The sequence below is a fragment of the Pseudonaja textilis genome, chromosome 2, assembly GCF_049901715.1.
Source record: "Pseudonaja textilis isolate UNSWEBS1 chromosome 2, rPseTex1.2, whole genome shotgun sequence".
Classification (NCBI taxonomy): domain Eukaryota; kingdom Metazoa; phylum Chordata; class Lepidosauria; order Squamata; family Elapidae; genus Pseudonaja; species Pseudonaja textilis.
Window position 1 is genome coordinate 142,653,389 of NC_141991.1, and position 27,967 is coordinate 142,681,355.

Here is a 27,967-nt window from a genome sequence, read left to right on the forward strand (position 1 = left end):
ATAAGTCTAAGTGCTGTTGCTATTTGATGTATTGGATGTGTTTCAACAACAGTTCCATGTTTTCATGTGTTTCAGGTATGCAACATAGCCAATAGCTACTGTAGGATGTGCACTGCCATTGTATAAAAACAAAAGAGCACAACTATATATTGATCCATTGCTTTCATATGTTTAAGAAGCAAATGTTTTTACACAAGGGAACAAAGAAAAGTTAAAATATGAGAAGCTGTCCACATAGAAAAAAATGGAGCTATGTGTGCTTGTTGTGTCTGGCTTTCTGCAAATTAGTAGTTATGATAAGATGCAGGGATAGAAAGATTCATCTTGCATCTACAACAAAATGGAGAGCGGACAGCTGTGAAGCTATGCAAAGATAGGAAAGAATAGAATTTGTATGATTTTCTTTTTTTTAAATTACACAATCTCCATCCACAATAAATCAAACAAAAATAATATTTCTGGGTATTTTATTAGTTTTTAATTTTTCACTTCCAGGCAGTAGAACACACAATAGGCTAGTAAATCTGTGCAAGACTGCCCTCCTTTGCTCAAATCACAGCAGCCTCTAATGTTACTTCGAGGTTCTCAACAGAAGCTACACAGAAAGGCAATGGGAACCTATTATCTATAAAGATCTTTGCTGCAAATCTTGCTTCAATGGCAAGGACATTCCAAGCCAGTGGGAGCCAAATATTTATTGTCAAGGTGGGGAAAGGCAAGGTTAAAAAACCAGAAAGACCCATCAGTACATTCCTTTCTCCAAGACCCTATTGTCAGATTTCTATCTTAGAACTGTAATAATGTAAAAAAATAATTAAAAAAGGACTGTTCACAGCAAGGCTATAATACTGACACAGAGATTAGGATCAAGGAAAACTAGATTCTACAGGAGTGATGGGGAGAGTGGGCTAAGACCAGACAGTTTTAATGAAAAAGGAGATTAAGAAAAATAATTTAAAAAGATTCTGGTTCAGTTGGCACTGAATAATGAAGGCCTCATCAGCAATCAAGAAAGCACCTGCAAAAAATAATATATATCAAGGTAAGAAAATCAGTTTAGATTTTGGATTTATGTGTTGCCATACTTTTAACTATGGTTTGTTAATTAACCAATAATTTGCTGCACAAATATGAACCAAAAAACAAGCCATATTATAGCTTGCCATAATGTGTGAGTTCACTATCTTAGCTGAGCCAGGAATTACAGCTGATGTTCCCTAATATCTTATTTTGTTAATTCTATTTTCAGTGCCCTAAGAAGTTGGCCTAATCAGTTCTCGGGGCTCAGATTTATATCAATGGCTGATCTGATCAGGTATAATACACACTATCCCTAAAATGGATATTACATACTGTATATTCCAGACCCCTCCCAGCAGCATAAGGAAATGTAGGATAAATATACACATATGGTCCTTCTCTCCATTTCAGGGAGGCATCCAGACGTGTCCTAGGGCCTAGACTTTCTTTGAATTCCTTAAACATTTGGATGTATGCGTTCAATCTTTCCCAATCAAAAGCCAGGAGTAATACCAAGACAATTAACTCACCAGCTCAACGATCAGTAGTTGTGCGCAAATCTGTGGTCAGTGGATCGTGCTGGATTGTCTGATGCAACATGAGGGCAAGCAACCCAGCCCGGTTAGTCATAGCCATCCGAACATTTCGTTCCTGCTCAAACAGCTCATCCAGCTTGTACCACTGCCAGTGAATAAAGACATCCTAAATTACTATCCCCATTCTTAGATCAATCCCAGGAAAACTATTTCTTCAACAGGTCTATATATAGAGAAGGCTCCCTGTTCACTCCTCGACATCTCCATGTTGATCTGGAGCTGAAAAGCTGAAGAGTTGATGCCAGCCCATGTGAAAAATTCTGGACTAGAGAGGGTAGTTGTTTGATTTATAAAGTTATTTTTAAATAAATAAATGTTTAACAAAAGGTTAAGCCTTTGTGTTCCTACAAGATCCTGAACGTACCACACGCACTCGCTCCAAGTCCACCTCAGCCCGGCGCAACTTCTCCCAGCAGTAGTGCCGATTGCATTTCCGTTTGGGCACCCGGCAGAAATCTCCAGTGAGCTCAAACACATCTTTTACCATGGGGCAACCACACACCTCGTCTGCCGAAACCTACAAGAAAAAGTCCGAGTCAAGATTCAGCAAGAGAAACCGAGAGTTACATCTACCCTGACCAAATACCGCCCCATCCTGTGACACCCCAAAGGCAGCTAAGAAAAAGATGTAATTTTAACAGTATTGGTGATACAGACTTGATCATTTATTCTGAACAGTACAGTCTTCCTAATCTGAAGAAATTATTCTGGACAGTACAGTCTTCCTAATCTGGGGAAATATTACTCGACCATGCCCCCAGTTAAGGGTTCAACAGATACTGCCAGAATCTATATGAAACTTAGTTGTACAGGTACAAGTCTGTATCTTTATATATGTATATGTATATGTGTATCTGTATACATATATACACACACAACCACACACAAAATATAAAATATTTAAATCCTAAGATTTAAAAAACTTATTTTTATTCTGAAATGAAAACCATATATGGCAGTCTACACTTTCCTTGCGCTGTTAGCAGAAACACGGAGCCCACTTTACATACTGGTACTTTTCTACTGAATTTTGACAGTGGCTAACTTCCACAAAGATCTACCCTGGCCCCTCAAAAGAAATTCAATTCTGTGCTTACTTTTGGATCACGGGAATGCTCTGGGCACAGGACTTGCAAACGTTTGCAGTATGTCTTGCTTTGTGGGTTGTAGACATCACAGAAAAGACGAGTAGCTCTAGGAGGGGGGGAAAAAAAACAACAACCATGCATAATTTTACACACTTCAAACACATCTCCCACTTTTTTTTTCCCCTAAGCTAAAAAGCCTGCAAAGATTTAGTACCAACCATTTGTACTCTTCCTATCCGTATATAGAAGTAATCTTCAATCGTATGACTGGTCATTTAATGATAATCTAAAAACAAGTTATTTAGAACCCATCCTCAAAGTTATGATTGCTGCACCAACCCATGGTCATATGATCACATTTTGGGTGCTTGTCATTTGTTTTGTCATTTTTTCCATACATGGCTGGAAAAAAATGACAAAACAGCATATAGACTTGAAACCAGAGATATTTTTATTGGGTATCTTACCTGAAGGATATAGTAAAGAATTGACATATTTGATTATAAATGTTTTGACAGCAGCTAGAATTGTATTTGCCAAAAATTGGAAAAGTGAAAAAAATTCCGATAGAAGATAAGGTGATTAAGAAAATAATGGAATGTGCAGAAATGAGTAAATTGACATTAGCAATTAGAGAGCAAAACAATAAAGAGTATTATAAAATTTGGGATTTATTTTATCAATGGTTAAATAAGAAAATAAGGAAATACAATACAATACAATACAATATAAACACAATATTATAATAAAGATAAGACAATGTAATGATATGTTATAACTGACTATAATGAAATGAATGGTATTATGAACTAGGTTTTGTAAAAGTTGAAATTTGCTTGAAAAGGATGGTATGAATTTACAATTAAAGTCCAATAAGAAGTTAATAATAATATGATATAATATGCATAGTTGATTTATATAATATGAATTTTAATAATGTATCTAGAAGGGAAAGACTGTTGATATTGTGCACAAGAAGATATGTACCAACTGACACACTGTACAATGGAAAAATGGTTTTATGTTTTGCGTTTATGTTTGTTAAAAAAATTAAAAAAAATGGGGGGAAAAAAATAGCTTGCATTTACAAGGCACACAACTGCATTTTCCAAAGCTTTTCAGCAAAAAAAAATGCCCATTAGAGAAGCTGCATTTGGATTTACAACCATGTGGTCTCCTTAACAACCGCAGTCAGTTGCTTCATGACCATCGTAAAAATGGGTGTAAAATCAAGTCCAATCACACACACCGTGATTCAACTTACGACCACAACTTACAACCAAAATTCCAAGGCTGAATCGTGGTCAAGGACAACCTGTATTGGCAACCTGCTTCCTTGCCTTGTTGCCACATCATGCTTTTTATATTGAGACTGAATTCTGCTGTTACTGGAATTCATTTGTCTATATGTACACTTTCTGCTTTTTTTATAACCTTTGCTAGCTTGATTATTGACTTATTTCATTCACAAGTTTTATAGCTCATCCCCATCTACAACCTGAGCAGAGTATGACAGAATAAAACTACAGATTAAGAACAAACAAACAAAAAAAAGACATGAAATGCCTGCCACTTGGTCTATATCCCCATCGTAATGTTCTTACCGCACAGTCAGATTAACCTTGGCAAAGCAAAATGTAAGCTGATATACTATGTAAGGTTTCATAGATTGGCACTTTGAATTGGTTCCAGACACCTTCTTGTAATTATTGCAACAACTTTAGTTGTGGCATTAATCTACTGTGATAGGATTATCTCATCAACAGTAACCTTTTGAATCAGGTTTTGGATCGTATTCAAAGATAGTCCCAAGAAGAATGTGTTACAATAATCCAACTGAGCAATGACCAAACTATGCATTATTGTGGCTGAAGTATTCTGCTCGAGGTAGAAGCATAATTAGCATACCAGCCAAGGTAGGGCAAGCAACACAAACACACAGCTTGTATCTGTTCAAGCTGCAGCCACAAATCCAGGAGAACCCCCAGATCACAAACAAGAGATTGTCACCTCATCCAAAATAAAGTAGTGGGACTGGTGTTCCCAAATGCTGAACAAAAAGCAACTAGGCTTTGCAATAATTCAGCCTAAGAACTTATTTTGCCTTATACAGATCCTGACAACCTCCAGACACCAATTCAAGCTTTCCACAGAATCCCTAGTCTGACTTGGGATAGCAGTGTACAACTGGATATCATCTGAACACTGATGACACCTCACCCAAACTGTCAATGACTTCTCCTAACGGCATTATACAAGTTTTAATTAAGCCTAGGAATTTTAGAGATTTTTTTTAACTTGCTGTTCCCCTCAAAGTGGTTATATAACAGTGAAGACAGTTTATAAACAATTTCACACACAAATATATACACAGGCCCCATCATAATTCCAGCAGAAACAGCAAAAAACAAACACCAGAATGGCAATGCAATAAGGCTATACTGCATTGGGAAGGAGAAGAAATACAATTGGATGAATATACTCGTTTGAAGCGGGGGGGGGGGATGTCTTTCTATAAGAGAAATATAGGTATCTGAAAGAAAGAGGTTCCTTAAAGATGATCCTAAAGGAGAGGGACTTGTATTGTTTTCCCCGCTGTTTATTCTTCCTGGGGAGGGGATGTCTTAACTTTAGGACCATCTTCTTTTCAGGAGATTAAAGTAGGGAGGAAAGATATACTTTATCTCAAATGAATAGAAAAGAGTGGGTGGCCAGTGTTTGATAGCAATGAACTCAGATTTCTTACCCTTCAATACGTGTCGGATACATAGACCCAAAAGATGTCTGGCTCTCATACTGCAGAGGGAAGAAACAGTAAAGCACAGTTGTAAAGTCTGAATAGAAGAAAAACACTGCAGTCATCGTTAAATGAGGAAACATTAGTCAATATTGTGAATGTTAGTACCTAACATGAAAACTCAGAAGACTACTTATCTCATGCAAAGTTTTTAAAAGGGTTGCAAGATTTTGTTAATTTCAAAAGTGGAAGTACAAGTAAGCCAAAAGGTGCTTTTTCAGGAGGAACCCGACTGCCCTGGGTTTTTTTTTCCCCTTTGAAGATGTTTCACTTCTCATCCAAGAAGTTTCTTCAGCTCTGACAGGATAGCAGGGAATGGAAGTACAGGTAAAGTTGCCATTAAGTGAGGGCTACCTGTGTGCTTATGAGGCACTGACAACATAATAGCAGCAGAGGGGAAGGGAGAAGATTGGAGGTGAGCAGGCCAGTGGAGTACGGTGCAATAAGCCATCAATAGCAATTCAGGGAGGGGAGGGAAAGTATTGGGAAGACTAGTGGGGGAGCAAGTGGGAAAAGGAGATATACAGCTTCACTATCAGCAGCAGTTGCAGGGAGGAAGGAAGGTGATCGGAAGACTGAGGGACAAGTGGGAGGTGGGATTACAGTATACAAGTAGTCCTTGACTTACAACCGCAACAAAGCCCCAAAATTTATGTTGCTAAGTGAGACATTTGTTAAGTGAATTTTGCCCTTTTACAACCTTACTTGCCACAGTTGTTATGTGAATCACTGAAGTTGTTAAGCTAGCAACTTGGTTGCTAGGTGAATCTGGCTTCCCCAGTCACTCTGTCAGAAGGTCGCAAAAGGTGATCACACGGCCCCAGGACATTGCAACTGTCACAAATATGAACCGGTTGCCAAGTGCCTGGATTTTGGTCACGTAACCATGGGAATGTTGCAATGGTTGTAAGTGTGAAAAACGGTCATAAGTCCCTTTTTTCCGTGTCACTGTAACTGCGAACGGTAACTAAATGAATTGTTGTAAGTCGAGGACTTACCTGTACCCTTCTAGGTATATAGCCCCTGCCATGGCAACAGAAGGATTGACACACACTAGCTGTAACCTTCACTCCTTCATTATCAGCCACTTCTTGGCTTCTTCCCCAATTTACCCCCAATCGATTTTTATTGTGTCTTGTTTTTATTCTTTGTATGATGTTTTATATTATAGTTGACTGTCCAAAGTTCAGAGTTTTAAGATGAGCAGCCATATAAACATTTAAATAAATCACACCTGCCCTCAACATCCCCATTTGTTTCACCATCTGAAAATGTTCCATGCATGGACATTTTGCATGTTCCTAAAGGTTAGATAATCTTTTCTGTCATGTTATCCCTGAAGCCTTAATTATACAATCTGGGGGGAATAATAATAGTGATTTATCTTCATTTAATAAAATTGCTTGCATAAATGATAATTGGCTGCCTTCATAAATCACATGAAGCTACAACTATAAATACCTGGACTTTCGTATTGTGGTAGTTTGGCATCTTCCATTCTCAAATACTCATTTAACTGATTAATACTCTTCCTTTTTCTCAAATATTTTTCCCATGTTTTTAAACGTTTTTCACCATCATACACCACTTTGTATTAAAGCTGAATAAAGAATGATTAAGAGAACTGCAAACAACTATTTCATACAAACATAGCTAACAGGAATGTTTCTGATCCTTATTTTAAAAAATCATTAACAATATGATTACTGTTGCCATCCCGCTTATATATTATCTGTGGTTCTGAAAGCTGTGAGTTAAAAGGCAACCGAAACTGAGCATATGGCTATTTTTGGCAAATCCTACTAAGCCACAGTTGCCATTTAAAAACTTCAGCAATAAATCATGGTCCATTTACTGATTCCTCTCAATATTTCACATCGTACTAACCCAAAGCAAGGAAAACATCTTAGGGTTTGGGTAGAAGTAGTCCTCAGATGATGATGGCAATTGGGTCCAGGATTACTATTGCTAAATCCCAGTTGTCATCACCATCCCAGGACTCCAAAGGTTATTAAGCAAGAAGAGGCAAGAGTCCCAGGTGTGCAGGAGGTTCTGTCATGGAAGTACTGCAGGTAGACATTGGGGAGTGCAGGTGGGCAGGCCAGCGTGATAGGAACTGCTGGCAGGCTGGCAAAGATAGCACATTAGCACTGGGGAGTACCAGACCAATGAGAACAGTAGAGGGAGCAGCAAGGGCTGCAGGCAAGCACTAGGGAGCACAAGTAAGCAGGAGTTTGTTACAGAATATGAAAGCAATAGCACTTAAGACTTTTATACCGCTTCACCATGCTTTTACAGCCCTCTCTAAGTGATTTACAGAGTCAGCATATTGCACCCAACAATCCTCATTTTACCGACTTGGGAAGGAGGGAAGGCTGAGTCAACCTTAAGCCTGGTGAGATTCGAACTGCCAAATTGCAGGTGGCAGCAGTAGTCCGCAGTACCGCACTCTAACCACTGTGCCACCACGGCTCATGATATCCCACGGAATCTCATATCCCATAGTGGAGCTCCATGGAAGAAAATGCGGCAGGTAGCGACTTGCTACCTTTCTTATCAGGTTCCCAACTGACTTTGCATGGAGATCATGGGGATGTTGCAATGTTGCAAATTTTGCAGACCGGATGTAAATCCCCCCTCGTACAGCAACGTTGTGATTTTAGATGTCGTTGAATGGGTAGTTGCAACTTGAGAACTACTTATGCAATGCTTAAATCCTTCAAAATGCAATTCAATAGCACACTGAAGCTGCGCTGGGAAAACCGACATACCTTGGCATAACATCTTTCCATGTGGCGAAGGGCAACTTTGGGGTTGATGGGATGGCCACAGGAGACACAGAATATCTGCAAATCTGTGTCATCACTGTCTCCTTCACTGGTCTAAGAAACAAGCAGAGGTCAAAACAATAAATTGAATTTTAGAAAAGAGAATAGCACCTTATCCTATATATGTACAGAACTTTTTAATCCAAACCAGGCAAGGAACCACCAAGAATCAGGCAACAACCCAACTACAGACAATTATGCTTTGGCAGTCATGCATAAGGCGGTGAGAAGGTGGTTTGTTTTTTTTAGTACAGCTTCTTGAACAAATCAGATCAGGATACACTCAGAAAGCTAAGCCTTAAAGAGGAGCCATTCGTGTAGTGACGAATATGCTGGGCTTGAAATCAGGTGACTGCAAGTTCTAGACCTTTCTCAGGCATGAAAGCCAGCTGAGCAACTGTCTCTCTGTCTCTGTCTCTCTGTCTCTGTCTCTCTCTGTCTCTCTGTCTCTCTCTCTCTCAGCCAAATCCACCTCACAGGATTGTTGTTATGAGGAAAATAGGAGGCAGGATGTTAGGTATACTATCTTGAATTATCTCTTTTTTTAAAAAAGGTGGGAAAATATAATATTACACAACACTAATTAAACAAATCATATTATCATGAAGCACTATATGTAGATCTTGCCATTTTCCCAACCAAACTTGCAGAACCAGGTTATTAAGCCCCTTATGGGGGTGGGGGGGTGGGGTGTTAATGTTTGTCTGTGTACAGGCACCTTCCCAGTCAGTGCTGACTCCTGACAACTACCTGTAGTCCTTGGATTATGACCCTAACTGAAACAGGAATTTCCACTGGTAAGCAAAGTGAAAGTTACACACAATATTATGTGACTTAACAACAGCAGTCCAAGCAATCCAGATTGCAGCTGTTAGGCCAAGACTGTACAGTCATTAGGCGAGGACCTCACATTTCTCCTGCTCTGTGCAACTGCCTCTGCTACAACTACTACCCCCCACCTATCTCTCCCACTCCCGGCAACCTCCACCTAGGTGGATGTGGAGTTCCCTGCATTTTGGGTACCCTGCATTCCATCTGCCCCTGCTATGACCCTCACTATCCCATGCTGACTTCACTGTCTTCCTCCCACTGCTGATCCAGAATCCAGGTCCTGGGCAAGGGCGCAGACCAGGAATGCACTCAGTGGGTGTGGCAGGGTGGTGAAGCCTCGTCTTCCGAACGGCGCTTGCCGGGCTCAGTCGGGGAGGAGGCAGGTAGCATTGCAAGAGGAGAAGCCCAGTCTTCTGCCATTATAGCAAGAAGCGATAGTCCACAGACTGTGGTGAGCACAACAAGATGGGATAGCAAGAGTTAATGTGCTGCCTTGCCAGGCAAGGCAGCAGTGGCTGCCTAGGTGAAGGTGGCAGCTGTGCAGGAGATACTGTTCAGGCTGGTAGCAGAACCGAAGAAAGCAGAAGGATGGGGATAAGGTGTAAGCCATCCTCTGCAGCTCACGTTGGAAGCGCTCCTGGAGATCTGGCCTGTGGTCTCCAAAGAGAGGCGGAGGCAAGCCCAGGACCAACAGGCCTTCTCTGACAGACTCCCTCTTGTAAAGCCGCCTCACAAAGGCCCAGACGTTTCCAACAAGGAGAAGCCTGCAGACCAGCTCACCGGGAGTTTTTCCAACGCAAGGTGCGAAGTATAGGCAGCGCTTCTGGGAAATCCTTGTCCATTTCTTCCAGTTCTGCTGCCACCCTGAGTGACTCCCCCATAGCCACCTTCACTTGGGGAGCCACAGTCGCCTTCCCAAGCAACCAAGTTGCACCACACTTTGCCATCCTCTCCCACTGCACTCTCCACTTTCTGCAGACTATCACACCTCACACTGGCAGTGGAAGAAAGGGCTCCTCCTCCAGCACTGCTGCCTGCCGGACCCAGTAAGATACTGAAATGGGCAGACGAGGCCCCACTGCCCTTGTCATGCACACACTGGGTCTGCACCAGGTCTTGGATCCCAGGCCAGCAGGGTGAAAAAATATATGGCAAACATCAGCTGGGGACAGCAGCAGGAGAGGGTGGGTGGAGTGCAGGGCAGCCAAATGGATAGAGACGGTGGAGAGATAGGCAGGTAGAGGGAGTTCCATGCGTCCTGCGGTCATGAATTTTGATCATGTGATTGCAAGGACACTGCCAGAACTTCAAGGACCAGTAGAAACTACCGTTCCTTTAGTACTGTCATATCTTTGAATAGTTGCTGAACAAATGGCCATAACCCGAGGTTTACCTGTAATTTTCTTGACAAGATTTTCAGAAGGGGCTTGCCTTTGCCTTCTTCTTAGGGCTGAAAGAGAGCCACTAGACAAGAGTCATCCAACTGGCACTGAGGCTAGGGAGAACTAGAACTCGTCGTCATCTACTTTTTAGTCTAGTAGTGCCTTAACCAAGATGCCAGACTGACTCTCTAGGGCACAGGTGTCAAACTCACGTTGCCATCACATGACATTTCTCTCCTTCACGGAACTGGGGTTGGCGTGGCCTGCAGATGGCACATCTGGCCTGTGGGCTGCCAGTTTGACACCCCTGCTCCAGGGCATTATGTAGACTAGTAAATTAGTCCATTTCTTTCCAATTACACTTCTCAATAGGCAATGGTAATTCTGCTCCAAATCAGCCTTGAGAAATCTGTCCGATTTTCTCAAATTAGATATTAGGTATCTGCCGCCACATCACTACTGACCTGTTTTTCACTGCGTTCTGCCCACTGTTTTTTGTCCTCCCAGCCAGGAAGCTGAAAAGTTCAGGGTACTTTAAGTGCTGCAGCAATATCACACAGCACATAATGGGTTCAGGCTCATGGAAAATTCCACTCACAATTCACCTCAGAAAGGACGAAGTAGGCAATTCAATACACTCCACATACTGGAGCATATTTTGTCAATATAATTTGGGGAATGTTTGCTTAGGAAGTAAAAGGGCAGGTGTTCTCCTACATCAGGGATGTCAAACTCACGGCCTGTGGGCCAGATGCGTTATGCGCTGGCCATGCCCACCCCCAGTTTAACGAAGAGGGTGGAAAGTGATACGTCATGTGGTGACGTGACATCACAAGTTTGACACCTGTGTCCTACATGCTTGAGAACATCGTAAAAGAATATCCAGTATTAGCTAGTACTCTAACAAGAATTATTGCTATTTTCTCCTACATTTGTGCACTGTTAAAAACAGAAATGGTCAGGAGTTTCACCATTACACTTAAACTTCAACCTAGAATTATCAAGTGTGGCCAGCCCAAATTAGCCAATGATGCTAATAAGCAAACGGACAAATAAGCAAAAGGACAAATACAATGGACTGGCAAAATAAGTAGCAGCTAAAGCAACTGATGTCTCATTAACCAATTTGTCAAGATAAGAGGATAGATTTCCTATCTTTTAACAGCATTTCCTCTGTGGCTTAAATCAAGCTACTGATGTTTTAAAGTATTTGTGAATGTATGTCTATTTATTTACTTATTTCCATTTCTACAGCCACCTATGACTCTGGATGATTTACAATCTAAGCTGCATGGGTGAAAAATAAGTATATGGAGTTAAGAGGCTTAAAAGCTCTAGCTATATCCAAGCTCCCCTATCTGTTCTAAGATGGTGTCCATCAATTCTGTCTCCTCCTCCTCCACACTTTCCAGGTACCTCTTCATCTTCCTTGATAGCCTGCTGCTTAGCCCGGACAATAAGAGCTTCCAATTCATGGAATTTGCGTTCCATTTCTTGTAACTTAAGCCGGGCCTGCTGCTGCTCCCGCCTTATCCGCTCCAGCAGCTTCTTGCCATGCTCCTCTGCCACACATGGACTTTGTTGCCACTGCTGTATGCGTTGTGGGAGGATCTCATAGATGCGGCTGAAGGAAGGAAGGAAGGAGGGAAGGAAGGAAGGAAGGAAGGATCATAGGTCAATATGAAAGAGCAGGAATCAAATACAGCATAATATTATTCTACTCAATTCATATGCCTCAAGGGCAAGGGTCTTCAAACTTGGCAAGATTAAGACTTGTGGACTTCAACTCCCAGAATTCCTGAGCTAACATGACTGGAGAAGGAATTTTGAGAATTGATGTCCAAAAGTCTTAAAGCTGTCAAGTGTGAAGACCCCTGCTCAAGGATATCATAAGCTTGGAAGGGACTATTTAAGGCAGTGGTCCCCCAACCTTTTGGGCAACAGGAAATGGTTCCATGGAGAGGTTTTTCTGCAGGCCGGAGGAGGCATGTGCTGCCTGCATTCCACAGATAGGGCTTTGCGTGTTTACATGGCCAGCTTTCGAGCATGCCACCAACAGGAGGTTGAGGACCTTTGATTTAAGGCATAATAGAACAGCAAGTGTCTCAGACGCTTTCAAAGAAAGAAAGCCATGAATGTATTTTATATGTGCAGAAGGAAAAAGTGCTTTAAAAGTTCTCTGTGCACTACAAAAAATAGTTCCCCGTTGTCCTAGTCTACAGCAGAGACAAGCCATGGGAACAAGAAAAAAGTTTACACACCAAAGACTGGCAGCAGAGATGCCCAGGTGCTCTTCTTACCGTAACAGGTGGTTTCTATCATAACACTAGTTCTCAAAACTGTTCCTTTTAGTTTCATCATAGTTCTACCTTTCCATAGAGTTGAAGTTGGAAGGGGTGGGGGGGAAATGCCCATATTTCACTACCAATATCTATCCTACCCTTTCGTCTCACTCCGGCTCCCTTAATCTACACTAGAAAGTAAACACTGAGGAGAAATGGAGCCAAGGAGACATAGTTCTTACTTGGCTGCCAACTTCATTCCGCATTCATCGGAGCAGTACTTGGAGCTTGACCGGGCAGCCTGAATGCAGCCGGGGCCCAGACATTGATGTAAAGAAGAAGGATCTTTGGCATCCACTCGTTCAGCATGTTTTGACCTGTCACGGTGTTTCTGCTTCTGCTTGTGTCGCTTGTATTTCTCGTCCTTCTGCAGAGCAAGAAGCACAAAGAGGGTTCATATTTATAGAGAACTCCAAAGGGCAATCAAACCACTTTTCAGTCCCTTTCTTTCCCCCACGGAGAAAATTCTTAATATGAAGGCCACATTTCTCAGCCTCAAGACTCAGATTTCTTGGGCATCCATGGTTGTTGTTTTCTTAATATTATTGTTTTGTTTTGTGCATTCAACAGATGGTTAGTTGAAACTGGAAACCAAGGCCAGACTCAACATTTCTCAACCTCATCAACTTTCAGAGGTGTAGATTTCAGTTCCTATAGTTCCCCAGCTAGCATGGATTCTGATTGCTGGAAATTCTGGGAACCAAAGTTCACATATCTTAAAGTAGATGAGGTTGAGCTAGGCTGGCTAGGCTGGATGGGTCCTGACCTGATCTAAACAGGAAACACTATTTCAGACTCAGTATATATAGCAATTTAATTCCTGGACTTCGGAAGCCCAGATTCTCCACCTTTTTCTTACTAAAACAAAAAGAAGGCTACAAACCATCACCTATTCACTTTAGCATCTCCCTTATGACTAAAGGTAAAAGTTTCCCCTATTCCGTTATTTCTGACTTTGGGGGTGGTGACCATTTCAGTATCTTTGCCGAGGGATCCAGCGTTGTCCAAAGACGCTTCCATGGTCATGTGGCCAGCATAACTAGGACGAGATGCATGGAATGCTGCTACCTCCCCACCGAAGCGGTACCTATTCATCTACTCGCATTTGCATGCTTTCGAACTGCTAGGGGGGAATTCTTGTATTTTTATCAATTAAAGGCAGGATGGGGAAGAATGTTTCTATGCAACATTCTGCTTTTCCTTCAGAAAGCAGATGGTATCTTTCCCTACCTCTTTCAGTCTGAAGTAGTTCGGGCTAAGAGATGATGACTCAGACAAAGTCATCCAAAGATTTTCAGTTTAGGTGGGGATTTGGCACTGGCTCTCCCCACACCAAATCCAATGCTCTTGTCATGACAAGAATGCAGTGGCCTACTCCCCATATTATGCCAGATGGTTTGTTCATGTTATACGTTATGCAATCAACTACTATTGGCTGAGCTCACAAAATACGCTAGGCGAAAATCAAACGACTCATATTATTCTTTAATATGTTTTCCCAGACCACTGCCTAGGCAAGGGGTTGGCAACCAATAGCCTGTGAGTCAAATTTGGCCTGTTACTCAAAATCATCCAGTCCATACTCCCACCTCCCTCCCCCAAAAATATACATGCTGGGTCACAGTGGTCCTAAAGAAGAATTCAAGTTTGTCATTCTATCTCAAACTTGATGCAGATCACTATTTTAATAAACTGTTACAAGTCTGTAAATGAATATATATATATAGAGAGAGAGAGAAAGGTTTGCTTGTTCGCGCAGCTCAGTTTCTGGCATGCCACGGCCCGGTGCTGGTCCTTTGACTAGGGGTTGGAGATGGACATTCACTGGTTGACTTTGGGTCAGTCACTCACTTTCAGCTCAGCAATAACCCATAAAGTTTATAACCCATAAGGTTTATAAGGGGGGATGGGGGAATGGGAAGGATGAAGAACTATGCCTGCTGTATTGAGCTCCTCAATGAAAGGCAGGATATACATCTAACAAATAAATAAGTTAACTAGGAAGTTCTTCCATTTCTGATGTCTTGGGCTTGGCTGTTTTAAACCAAGGAGGACAAAAATGAAAAACAGGTCCCTCACAAACCATAAAGCAAGCCACACTGTGGAAGAGATTACAGCTTTAGAGTGTAACCTTCCACATTAAAAAAATCCCACTTCCCATCTTGTCCGCTTGCCATGTTGGGTGCCTACCTTCTTCTCTGACTTCTTTTCCCTGCGCTTGACATGCTTCACTTTCACTGCACGTTTCCGCAACACAGGATCAAGGAAGGGCACATCATCTGTGTCACTGAGCCATGGCTAAAAAAAAAAGGAATAAGACAAAAAAAAAGTGGAGGGGGGAGGAGATTAAGATTTCCAGCACAAGACTTTTAAAAGAAAAGTCAAACAGCAGTCAGCCTTGCATCCATTTCTTCTTTCAGGAAATACATCCTGTAATTCTATTACTCTGGCCAGCAACTTATTATGTAATAGAATCACTTTAAGAAAAGAAAAAAAAAGACACCAGGGTAATACATTTTGGGATTATTTAAAGAAAGAACAATGAAAATGAAAAATAGACATGTATTTAATACATGAAACTACATGCTCCAGCTCCGTTAATGGCCAAGTTGTCACAGATGCTGACAATCCAAGGGTTTTTTTTTTCTTCATAAAGATTGGCATTCAGAAAGGGAAGTACATCTGGCCTAGGAGTCAATGCTGCTGACCTTTAAACTATTAGTTAAGCACACAACGACATCACAACTTGAGTAGAAATTCAGCAACCTTCTCTATTGGGGGCAACCATAAATCCCCCCAGTTTTATGGGAAACATTAAGAGTGTTACATCTGCCTTGGGCTCACTCTGTGAGTCACTCTATTCGCATAAGTTGTTTGCAGCTTCCTAGGATCTTTTTAAACGCATTTGAGTTATAACTCTTAAATGCCCAGCTAGCATGGCCAACAGACATGGAAACTATATACCTTTGCCAGTTAGGTGCTTTGTTGTTATACAAATAGTCAAGAAGAGATTGGACTGCCATTTGTCAGAAATGGTGCAGGGTCTCCTGCTTGGGCGGGCGGGGGTGTTGGACTAGATGACCTACAAGGTCCCTTCCAACTCTTGTTAATCTGTAATCTGTAGTCCTTGCTTAACAACTCTAATTGGGATCAGCAGCTCTAAGTAAGTAAAATAGCCACTAATTGGGAAATCATGTGACTGTGACTTCCAACTAGACAGAGACAAGACTACTCAATTCCACACCTTTAGCTTTAGTTTGCCTCCTAGCCACTCCCCTGTCTTTGGAATGCCTGAGTGCCCCTGCTTACTGTCTTATACACTAAAAGCAATGTTATTGCACTCTAGCCCAGAGATGGGAGCAACAGGCTATGGTTTACTCTCTTGAAAACCCTGTCTCCAATATTTCCACTCTATGGGGAGGAGGGGAAAAAGCAACCCATTTAAGCAACCAATCTCCCCTTTGCCTCACCCTTTCTCACTGCCAGTGCAATCATACAGCGTTCTATGCGTAAAAGAGCAAACTCTCTCTTTCGAGAGAGTTTACTCCCTTGAAATCTCTCTCCAATTTTTCCGCTCCGTGGGTGAGACAGGATCAACCAAAGGAGTGATTGCCTAAAGAAACTGGTTGCTTTTCTTTTGTCCGTCTACCCATAGAGGAGAGATTGGAGAAAAAGAGATTTCGGGAGAATAAGCTGTAAACAGGGATGTCAAATTCGCGTTACCGCAGCATCACGTGACGTATTGGGTTTTTTTTCCCCCTTTGCTAAACAGGGCCAGCACGTGATGCATCTGGGCTGCAGTTTGACACCCATGGCCTAGCACATCTGCAGTTCTCAGACTTGAACTACCCATGTGATCTAATGTTCTTAATATATAGAAGAGCTCATTCTCTTGAAATCTCTTTCCAATCTTTCTGCTCTGGGAGGAAGGGCAGAACAAGAAGAAATTGCCTACGGAAATCACTTACTTTTTTTCTCCCCAACTCCTTCTCAGAAGAAAGAGACCGGAGAGGAAGAGATTTCAAAAGACTACTGCGGCATCGGGCTGCTTGGCAGAATCACACCGCTTTCAATGTGTAGAACAAACAGCTTACTTTCTTGCAATCCCTTTTTCTCCAATCTCTCTGCTCTGCACTCTGTGTGTGTGTGTGTGTGTGTGTAACAAAAACCCATAAGTCAGGCATAAGACAATGCACACTGACTGTAATAGCAATCACATGACTGAAGAATGCTGAAAGGGTGTGAAGAGGTTATGAAGTTATTTGTTTTCAGCACCACCATAACTTTGGTCAGTGAATGAATGGGAGGTAAGTGAGAAATAGCTACCATATTTATCGGCGTATAACACGCACTTTTTCCCCCTGAAAATAGGGGGCAAATGATGTATGCGTGTTATACGCCGATGTCCAGGGAGCGGAATCCTCTTTAAGGGATCCCGTTCCCAATAGTGCCTAGCGGCGGCGCAGCGTCGTGACGTGATGTTCTGAGCTACCCTTATTTTTTTCCTGAAATTTCCCTCTTAAAATGAAGATGCGTGTTATACGCCTGTGCGTGTTATACGCCGATAAATACGGTATATTGGAGCTACATCAATAGAGCACCTAACTAACAAAGGTATATTACCGTATTATGCCTTAAGATGCGTGGTACTGTTTCATTCAAATAAATGCTTAACCCAGCATCAAATAAGCAAAAAAAGATTGGCCATTTGTAACAATCAAACAAATGGATCTTTAGTGCCTATTACACTACAGCTCTCTGTATACAGAGGTTATGATACAGCTTAGTCCTTGATTAATGGCAGTTATTGAGACTGGGAACATCGTCTCTAAATGATGCTGTTGCAAAGTGCAATATCACGTAAACACACCAACTTACAATGGCAGTTCCAGCTGGAGACATTAAATGAATCCCACAATGTCACGTGACTGCCATTTGTAAACTCCTGCCAGGCTTCTCCATTGACTTTGCTTGGCAGAAGCCAGCATGTATAAGCAGGGAAGGTCACAAATAGTGATAAGATGATCAGGGGACACTGCAACCATCGTAATTACAATTGCCTAGTGCCTGAATTGCAATCAAATAACTGTGGCGATGCTGTCGTGGCTTTTGAGGATCAGCCCTAAATCTCCTCATTCAGCATTGTTGGTAACTTTGAACAGCTGCTGAACAAGTGATCGGACCCAATGGCCACCTGCACTTCCCACTACAGACTCAGGTAAGCATGCCATAGACATCTTTTCTACAAGAGTTTGAAAAAAAAAACCAAATTACGCAAATGAAATAATTTAGAAACCAAATTAAATGGGCAATTTAAGAGCTTGTCTGGCAAAGCAATAGTTAACCTCTCTGACCGTTGACAAATATTCTTAGTTATGGGCTAGGCTTGGGGAAGAACTGTCCATGGAACAATGATCAATAGCGCAGCTTCTGTGAGAGACATGAAACGTCCACGAGAAAACCTATGGCTGGTTAAGCAAAGGGTAGCAGGCAAGCAAAAAAAGCCTAGAATTGGGAATTTTTGCCAGGAGAGAGAGAGAGAGAGAGAGAGAGAGAGAAAGTAGTCAGCAGAAAAGCAGAGCTGAGAGGAAGCAGGGTAGAAGAATCAGAGGGAGAAGATGAAAGGAATAAGGGGAAAATCAAGGCAAAAAAGATTGCTGGAGAATAAACTGAAGATACAAGGCTCAAGAAAATAGTCGAAAATGGGCAAGCGGGGAGCTTTAAAGGCTGAGGACCTGGGTCAAGTCCCACATGAAATGTTGAGCCAAACATTTAGCTAGAGTTCTCGGGGATGTCCTTCCCCAACTCCGAATGACATGGGGAGGGGGCCCCAGGGCATGCACTATCCTAGGGCAAGGTTCTTCTACCCAAGCAAGCAGGACCCTGCCAACATGACCTAGGAATCCCAAGGCAATGGGTCTACCATAGGTCTCACCAGATTCTGATCATCGAAGGCCCCTGAACAAAGCTCCTGATACAAATCGGGGTCTATGTGCAGATCATCATCCGACAGAGGCTCAGGTGTGGCAGCCGATTCTAGCTGTTCCTTTAGCATCTGCAGATCATCCTCCCGCCCCCGTAACATCTATTGAGCGATTGGGGAAGGGGGGGAAGAGAGCAGGGGGGTGGGAGGGGAAAGTAGCAAGAGAGAAGAAAAGGTGGGGTGGGGGGAGAAAGGGGTGGGGGGAAGAAAAGAGAAAGAGAGAGGAAAGCATTAAAGAAGCCATCTGCCTGGCTTCACAAAAGCGCACCAGGCACCACCAAGACAGTGCAAACATACCCTTCTGTTCCTGGGCACAGAGTGGCAAACAGAGAAAACGGGGCTTGCTGAATGCCAAGCGGCAAAGCACGAGCAGCAAAAAAAAAAAACAATCCCCAAACCTAATAATAATAATAATAATAATAATAATAATAATAATAATAATAATAATAATAATAGGAGAAAAGGCTTAAGAGCTCAAAGAAGCAAGGCCAAATGGCCCAGCAAAACCTGCCACCTAATACGATACAGAAATGCATGCAATCTGGGTCTTCGAGCACCCGCCCTTCCAAATATGAACCCAGGTGTTAAGCCGGATCTATACAGGCAGCAGAATGAGGTGGAAATAAGACGAAAGGGTGGACTGCAGCACTGAACGGAGAAAGGCAATAGGAATTACAGTGGTTGCCTTACTTGGGATTGGAAGAAGAGGACCACAAAAACCCAAGAAGTCAGGAAACCCCCAAAAGTAGGGCAGAGGAAGAACCTTCTCCTTGCTGTGTTGGTTTTCTCTCTTAAGTGGGAGATGAACATGAGTGCACGTGCTATGTACCAGCTAGTCCTTGATTTATGATCACAATTGAGGCCCACATTTCTGTCGCTAAGCGAGACGGTTGTTAAGTTGAGTTTTGCCCCCATTTTATGACCTTTCTTGCCACAGTCGTTAAGTGAACCGCTGCAGCTATTTTAATTAGTAACACGGTTTTTAAGTGAATTTGGCTTCCCCACTGACCTCAGGGACACTGCAACCATCATAAATATGAGCCAGTTGCCAAGTGAATTTTGATCATGTGACCATGGGGACGCTGCATCAGTCGTTAAGTGTGAACAATGGTCACTTTTTTCCAGCTTCAAACAGTCACTAAATGAAAGGTTGTAAGTTGAAAGGGTGTAACCAGTATGCAAAAGAGATGAGTTTTCACCCACAATCTCAAATAGTTCAGTCCACCACTTCTAGGCTATCGCCACCTCATTGTATTGGATGTATAGGCCAAGCTTCCCTATCTAGGGAAAAAAAAAATCCCAGGAGTCCCAACTTAGCACTCACCTATTATCTTAATCCTGATTGTTAAGATGTTTTAAAAAAAGAAAAAAGCAAAAAGTAAAGGGAAAAAAAAACTGGAGGGAAAAAGGAAACTTACCGAAGCTGGAAAATATTTATAGGACTCCTAGGAAGAAAAGAATGGGAAAAAAAAATCACGTGTGAGCTACACACAACCAACAGCTTCAAATTCGAGGTGGCTGCCCCTTGGGAGTGAGCAGCCAAGAAAGTGCCCCCTAGAGAAAGCATGCAATGATCTCAGGGCAGGGAATTGCCCACCACGACACTCACCCGAGCCCGAACCTGGCACTGCCTCAGGCGGCATTTCTGACGGATTTTGTTAGGCCCACCAAACTTCTTCATGTCCCGGCAGAAGTCACACTGCCCACAGTCCTCCGTGCGCCGGCAGGCCTCACATTCTCCACACATGCGGGCTGAGCGCTTGATTTGCTGCAAATAAGAACACGGGACAGGTGTGAGAAGGGCTTTGCACCTGAGGGATCCCATCTGCTCTGTCCCTGGCTTAGTCCCAAACCCATCACTGTGTTCCTCAAAAGAGCCAGGATGCACAAGCACGGACTCAAGATTAATCACGGGCAAGGACCTCCGGTTCACGTTTATGTGGAAGTAAGTTCCATCCCTTCGGTTTGGGGTGTAAACAGAAGAGGAAGAGGCAACCTTCTCATGAACGTAATATTTTTTGGCTAATAATGGTAATGAGTAGGTTGGGAAAGAGGACTGGGGGAAGGAATAAAATCAACTGGCAAATCAAGGGTTTTTGCAGGGCACGTTAACCCTCATTTAGAGTAAATCTGTTAACTATATCCCAACTCAGTGTTGGGAAAATGTGCCACCGGTTTTCAACCCCCATCATCACAGGTGCCTCCAGAGTCATGAGAATGGTGCCTGGGGACCTTAGGTTGCTCACCTCTCCAGAATAGAGTGGGGAGAAGAGATTCTTTGGGCAGTTTTCAGTTCTTTCTATTCCTCCTGCTGTTTTATTATGATCAGTGCAGCAAGTGGCAGCAGGACCTCCCACGCCGCGACTTCTGCAGCTGCTCATGGCCAGACACCACATGGCATGTTGCACCAGTACCGCCACTCACAGCAAGACACCACATGGCATGTTGTGCCACTGCGCATGGCGTGATACAACAACCTGCTGCGAGTGGCGGCACCAGCACAAGCCACACAGCATCTGGCCACGAGCAGCCGCAGAACTTGGACAACGGCGTGACAGGTGTGGGGGTGTGGGAGATCTGCCTGCGGTGGTCCTAAGATAAGCAGCTAAGACATCCCCCCCAAATAAGATCTGGTATTTATTTTGGAGGCCAAAAGAAAATAAGACCAGGTCTTATGTTCGGGGAAACATGGTATATACAAGAATTAGTATTCTTTTAGGTAAAAGTGAGGGGCATGCTCAGACTATAGCTATGAATGCCAGGAAGTTGTTTAGCAGCTTCTAGAAGATACCCCACCCCCAATTAAAAGTAAACATGGCCTGTTCAGTTGCAGAACTCAGCTTTCCCTAATACAGAGCTAGTGCTTGTCAATTCTGATAAAACCTTCCTAGATTTAGATCAAAAGTGACAGGATTAGAAAATAGGGAGAAACAAACATGATGGTTTCAGTCTTTTCAAAGCTGCTTTTTAAACTTTCCCATTATGGTCTTGCTGACTTATCATTTCTACGTTTTGCATTTTATAAAACAACTGCCAGGACATCATTCCGTATAGGCCAGTGTTTCCCAAACCTGGGTAAATTATCCAGAATTGGGTAAAAGTGGTTTCTCTTTGGGTAATGACTCACAAACACATTACTCCAAGCACAACAGGGACATTTACATTGGCTTAAAGGTATTTTATCTATATTGGGTGAAAAGGACTTTCTGATAAGTGATTTCAACTAAAGGGGAAAAATGGAAAGCCCTAATGTAGGCTATATAAAGGAAATTCTAAAATTGCACAAGTCAAAATCTCACGATTCTTATTCCACTGTGCACGATTCAAAAGGGCCTTATGATTAATCTCAGATTTGTAGAAAGAACACAGGAGGAAAATCGAAGATGCTTAAACATTAAACATTAACAAAAGCAACTGATATTGCCCAGCTGATATTTATTCAATTTTATATCCCCATTTTATTTTCTACAACTAAAGGCAGCATACAAAACATTTCCTCCTCCTCCTAACAGGAACTCTGTGAGGTGGGTTGTACTGAGACAGAGTGACCCTCTATTGCAGAGGTGGGCAACTATGGCCCCTTTATAACTTGTGGACTTCAACTCCCAAAATTCCTGAGCTAGCATGGCTTGCTCAGGAATTCTGGGAGTTGAAGTCCATAATTCATAAAAGGGCCATAGTTGCCCACCCCTGCTCTATGCCAAAGGGAGAACTAGAACTTGTAAGTTTTTATCCAGGTTTCTAGTACAGACCTTAACCACTACCCTAAACTAGCTCTTTAAATATACCCTAAAGAGGCACATCTCATTTAAAATACATAATTTTGCCAGGGAAATAAACAATAATTTGTTTTAAGCATTAAAACAAAGGGAAAGGGAAGGAAAATTTCAAGAGAATCTGATTTAGCGTATTAACTAAACAGACTGAAAGGAATGCCTTGAATTTACAAATGCAATTTGGCCTCAGGTATCTGTAACTGTCCTACAATCTTCTAAATGGCTTCATCTTTCTGTCCTCCCATCAAAGGGAAGAACAGCTGGGTCACCAAGTAGCTAGAAACTAAGTATGGTATTTACCTATTTGACTACATCAAATCTCGATCTTGTGGCTATGTAAATCTAAGAAATGATAATAAACAGCCTGACCATGACTGTTAGGAAAGGCAGTTGCTTCAATATACTAGTCTAGAACCCAACAGTTCAAATCACGTCAACATTCTGGAGTTAGAATGCCAGGCCTTGTAAGATGACATGATCTCCGTTGCATCCCATCCCCTTACTTTGGAGTTGCGGCTCTGCTCCAGGGCCAGTTCTTGGGCTTTCACACGCATCTCATCTTTTTCAGCACGTTCACGGTCACCTTCACGGTCCTTTTCCTTGGACTTTTTGTGCCTATATCGGATTTCAAGGGTGGGGTCTCTCTCTGCAAGAGAAAGCAATCTATGTTATGAGAATACATAACAAAGAAATTATCTGAATGTAATTGAATTTTTTTTTATATTAACACTATGTACGCTTTTCTGCGTTACTTGGAAAAACAGACTGTTATCTTAAAGCAATCTTACCCAAAATAAAGCATAATGAAGAGCTGGGACATACCTCCTCCTTTAGAAATAAAATAGCAGGAAGCTAAGATCATTTTCATTTGTTGCTTGGAATTTTAAGGCTTTTTATAGGTATTAGTATTTTAGCATGGCAGTATACACTCTTCCTCTAACTTTAGGGCTCTAATCAAAGGCCATTTCTTTGGGTAGGAGAGAAGAATTAGCTTTCTTAGCAACTAAATAATAGGGAGAATATTCTGGAAATCCTTAAATTGACTTGCAAGTGTTAAGAAAGAAACAAATGCAGCTGAGAAAGGGAATGTTATAACCCATAAATTTGCCACTTGTAAAATATTTAGAATCTTCATGTCTAATCAATATCTTTTATTATTTGATTAGTTGCTTTCCCATGCCTCACATATACCAAATGTATGTATCATTTGTTTCTGTATTTTATAAAAAAAACTTGACCCTCCACAGTAAATGCTTTACACTTTGCCTGGTTTACTTAGGATTCATACTAGGTTGGGGGATGGTGGTGATAAAAAGCAAAAGTGTAAGGTAGTCCTCAAATTACAACAGTTGGTTTAGTGACCATCTGAAGTTACAATGGCAATGAAAAAAGTGACCCATGGCCTTTTTTTCACACTTACAACGGTTGCAGCATCCCCATGGTCACATGATTAAAATTCAGACACTTGGCAACTGACTCATATTTACAAACAGTTGCAGTATCTCCCGGGGTCATCTGATCCCCTTTTGCAACTTATGATAAGTAAAATCAATGAGGAAGCCAAATTCACTTAACAACTGTGGCAAGAAAGGTTGTAAAATGGAGCAATGTTCACTTAACACCTGTCTCGCTTAGCAACAGAAATGTTGTGCTCAGTTGTGGTCATAAGTCAAAGACCACCTCTACTGTTTTCTCTCCCAAATTCAGGGGATAAGTTCTCCAGCTCCATGCTACTTTACTCATGTGCCTGCATTTCAAAGCAACGCATAAACAATGTTGTTGTTGTTACTATCTACTTTATTCCTCAAACATGAAACTCAGTCAACTAAACATCTAAAATGTATCACAAATATTGTCTCTTTTATTCATTAAACATGAAACACAGTCAACTGAACATATTAAATGTATCACTATTATTATTATTTTTATTATTATTATTATTATTATTATTATTATTATTATTTAAACAAAACTTAGTCAACTGAACATTTAAAAATGTATCACAAATATAATTGACTGGCGCTAACAGTTGATACAGGGTGCTGTCAGCATCCTAAGTATCAACCAAGTATTTTCTTAAGATGCACGATGTTCCAAGTAGCACAGTTTTTTGCAGTTCTGCAGTTCTGGTGTTATTTCAAGAAGCTGCAATTTCTTGATGTATTTTCTAAAATTCTTGCTGCTGCTATTATTATTATTATTGTTGTTATTATTATTCCTCCTTTTTTGTATGTATCTCAAAGGGCTGAGCATACATTATATACCTTCCTCTTCCTATTTCCCCCACAACAACCGAGGGGGGGGAGATTGAGAAAGAGTGACTGGCCTAACATCTGGCCTAAAGTCACCCAGCCAGCCATCTGGAAACTGCATTTTACCAGTTCAAGCTATGCTGCACTTAGTCAGTCTTAGTTATTATATAGAACAATTATTCTTGAAGTATTTTTATATTCTACAAAAAGCTTTGCTATATAGATTCAAAGATCAGAAGGTGGTTTTCTTTTTGATTTATTACTGAAGCTTTGCTACTGAAGGATGTTTTGCCACGAAATTTTAAATATTAACTTTCGAGGGGAAAATCCCTATAAATTCTAAGTTTCTAGTACACCACTTAAGGACATATCCATATATGCTTCATGAGACAGAGATTTATCATACACACACACACACAAACAGGATTTTAAACTTACCTCGGCACTGCATGCAGTACCATTCCCGAATTGCTTTTGCCATCTTCTCAGTAATGTTAATGCAGTGGCCATGGAACCATTCATTGCAGTGATCACAGCCTCTGGAGAGAGAAAAAAGAACAGTGAAGATTCATTAATCAAATTTCTTATGCATTTGAGAATCCGTAAAAGACACTGGCAGACAAAACTCATCTGCTTAAATATAACTGTATGTATCTCTTCAAGTCAATGCTGACCCCTGGTGACTGCCTGGACAAGTCCCTGCAGTTTTCCTGGCAAGATTTCAGAAGTGCTTTGTTACTGCCTCTTTCCTAGGGCTGAGAAAGTGACTAGCCAACAGTTACCCAGTTGGCTTTGCAATTAAAACAAAACTAGAACTCAAGGTCTCCCAGTTTCCACCCTGAAGCCTTAACCAAACAGGTTCTAACTAAGTACATAATAGGGAATTCTTAAAAAGCATAGCATCTTCTATTGGAAAGGGGCAAATAAGAGGGAGATAAGGTTGAATAATAAATATTTAGCTGAACTTCAGAAGATCAAGAGTTTCTTCTAGCTCTCAAATATCTAATAATGGATGCACAGACTATTTTTTTTCTCCTGATTGAAGCTCCTCATATAGAAGAACACTTGAAGGGAAAATCAGAAATGTCAGAAAAGTTAAAAGTTCTGGTCCTGAAAATAAATTCCCAGGCTCAGCATAATGATCCAAATCATTCTGTTCATTAATTTTAGGTGAGCCACATATTGCAACCTACAGACATTGTCAAACTAATAAAAGTAAAAGCAAAATAAAGTAAATCTTATCATCTTAATCTTTGCCCATCTCTGCTCTATCACATATAGTGGCCTTTTCCTAATGACTCCTATCTTAAATTCATAATAACTTCACAAGACATTTAACATTTGTCACACTGCTTTGTGGTGCATTCACTTTAATCTTATTTTAAAACTACTGTTTTAATTTAATGGTATTCACTTGCTATTGAATAATATTCCTCTCAAGTTACCAGACAGTATCAATCAGTATCAATGCTCCCTGTGTGTGCCCCAGGCATCATCTAACAATACTTTTTGGGTTCTTACAAGGTTTAACCTCTGGGTATATGTTTTAAAAGTGAGTCAATCTAAACTGTGATTAGTATTATTATTAATATTAATTATTTACTAATTTTACTAATTTTTAGCAATATTTGAGAACTATCGAGTAACTTGCCCTCACAAATACTTCATTCAAAAGAATATTCTTTTTTATTATTCCTTTTTACTCTTTGAAGAACATCTTCTCTTGCCCTTTTCATCTTCCCCTTTTAATCTGCCATTAATATCTTTATGTTGAAAAGTATACTCCAGGATGAGCAAAGTTGTTAACAACTTTATTATAATTAAAAATATTAACTTTTTAAAAAGAACATGTCCCAGAAGACCTTGCTGAAATAAATCAGTGCATATCATACTGGCAGAAGGGTTTTGCCTGGCTGCCATCCTCAATGCAACCTCTTAAGGTGTGAAGGAGCTCACAGTACCAAGTTTTTCTATTTCTTCCAGCAATACTCACATCATGAAACAATTGATATCAGGTTTGCGACAGATGCAATAGACAGGAGCATTCTCTCCATTCTCAGATTTTGATTCTTCACCCATAACTGCCAAATCAGGGTCAGAAAATTCATCCTGAATTCCAGGAAAAAAATAGAAAGAATTAACGATGACATGGCCATTATAAGCAGCTAGCAAAAGGAAATTCTGGTCTTTAAATTGCACTATTTCAAGTATTTGAATCGAGCAATGGAAAATCTTAAAATTTTCTAGGGATAAAGGGAGATCATGAGATCTTATCTCTGAATGCGACAAGACGGGTGAAATTTCAAGGAAGCCCAATTGTGTTGAGCCTCTGCCCCCTACAAAAGGGGCTGCAAAAAGAAAAAGAAAAAGAAAAAAAGCTTTGGAAAATCCTCTTATCCAGCTTTTAAAATCGGCTGATACCAAAAGAAACCAGTCTGGCTCAACGGACAAATCGTCTCATCCCACAGATCCGATAAGTCCCATTTTCTTTGCAAAACTTAAAGAGCCCAGTTTCCAACCCTTGGTCAACCCACTCAGCCTTGGGACTCACTAATGGGTGGAGGGGGACTCGGAAGAGACTCCGGACGACTCTGCTTCTTCCCCCCATTCCCCCGCCCCGTTCCTCTTCCACGGCCGGGATCCTGCCTGTCCGACTTCGATCGACATCCTTGCCGTGAAACGGCCCTGCTCTGATAGGATCAGATGCGACCCGAATGCAGCCGTCACGATTTTGTGCGCTCACCATGATCTCTCCGCTCGGCCAGTTCCCTTCTTCTGAATCAAGACAAGGGAGCCAGGCGACAGGAAGGCAGGTGGCCTTGTCGTATTCGTTTCCGCTACCATTCGCTCAAAGAGCAAAATAACATCCTGGTTGCTCGATGTCTTTTGCCCTTTATAAAGATGGCCGTTTCTCGCAGCCATTTCCGGCGGGACTGGACGGATTCCAGAATTATTCACACCACCAGAATAATCAGCGCCCTCTGTAGGAGAGAAAGGCAAAATGACCGTGCTAACCACTCCTTGGGTATGGAAAAAAAGATCTGTTTAATCTGTTTCTTCGGAGCGTGAGAG

At 41.5% G+C, this 27,967-nt stretch overlaps 1 protein-coding gene across 4 annotated transcripts; it reads right to left on the reverse strand.

Moving 5' to 3' along the window:
- Positions 1-450: 450 nt before the first annotated feature.
- On the reverse strand, positions 451-27,790 carry CXXC1 (CXXC finger protein 1). 4 transcript variants are annotated; one of them, XM_026711378.2, is made up of 16 exons: positions 27,639-27,765; positions 26,889-27,004; positions 25,334-25,434; positions 23,147-23,289; positions 20,477-20,635; positions 20,286-20,312; positions 18,820-18,969; positions 15,075-15,182; positions 13,067-13,251; positions 11,959-12,166; positions 8,273-8,383; positions 5,451-5,500; positions 2,714-2,810; positions 1,981-2,133; positions 1,551-1,701; positions 451-1,018 (listed from the first exon to the last, which is right to left on the reverse strand). In XM_026711378.2, exons 1-15 carry the CDS (start codon positions 27,639-27,641, stop codon positions 1,555-1,557), a joined length of 1,758 nt encoding a protein of 585 aa, XP_026567163.1. In that variant the 5' UTR covers positions 27,642-27,765; the 3' UTR covers positions 451-1,018; positions 1,551-1,554. The 4 variants fall into 4 exon arrangements, with proteins under 4 accessions (XP_026567163.1, XP_087781700.1, XP_026567164.1 ...); XM_087925574.1 differs by lacking the exon at positions 20,286-20,312 and having other exon boundaries at positions 27,639-27,790; XM_026711379.2 differs by lacking the exon at positions 18,820-18,969 and having other exon boundaries at positions 27,639-27,766.
- Between the last annotated feature and the right edge of the window lie 177 nt (positions 27,791-27,967).

What these genes read in the sequence shown, in the direction of transcription:
- CXXC1 (XM_026711378.2), bottom strand. An exon ending in AGCAGAGCCGCAACTCCAAA is followed by an intron (nt 20,636 to 23,146) that starts GTAAGGGGATGG and finishes TCTTATTTGCAG; the next exon opens with CAAATCAAGCGCTCAGCCCG. An exon ending in ATAAATATTTTCCAGCTTCG is followed by an intron (nt 18,970 to 20,285) that starts GTAAGTTTCCTT and finishes ATCGCTCAATAG; the next exon opens with ATGTTACGGGGGCGGGAGGA.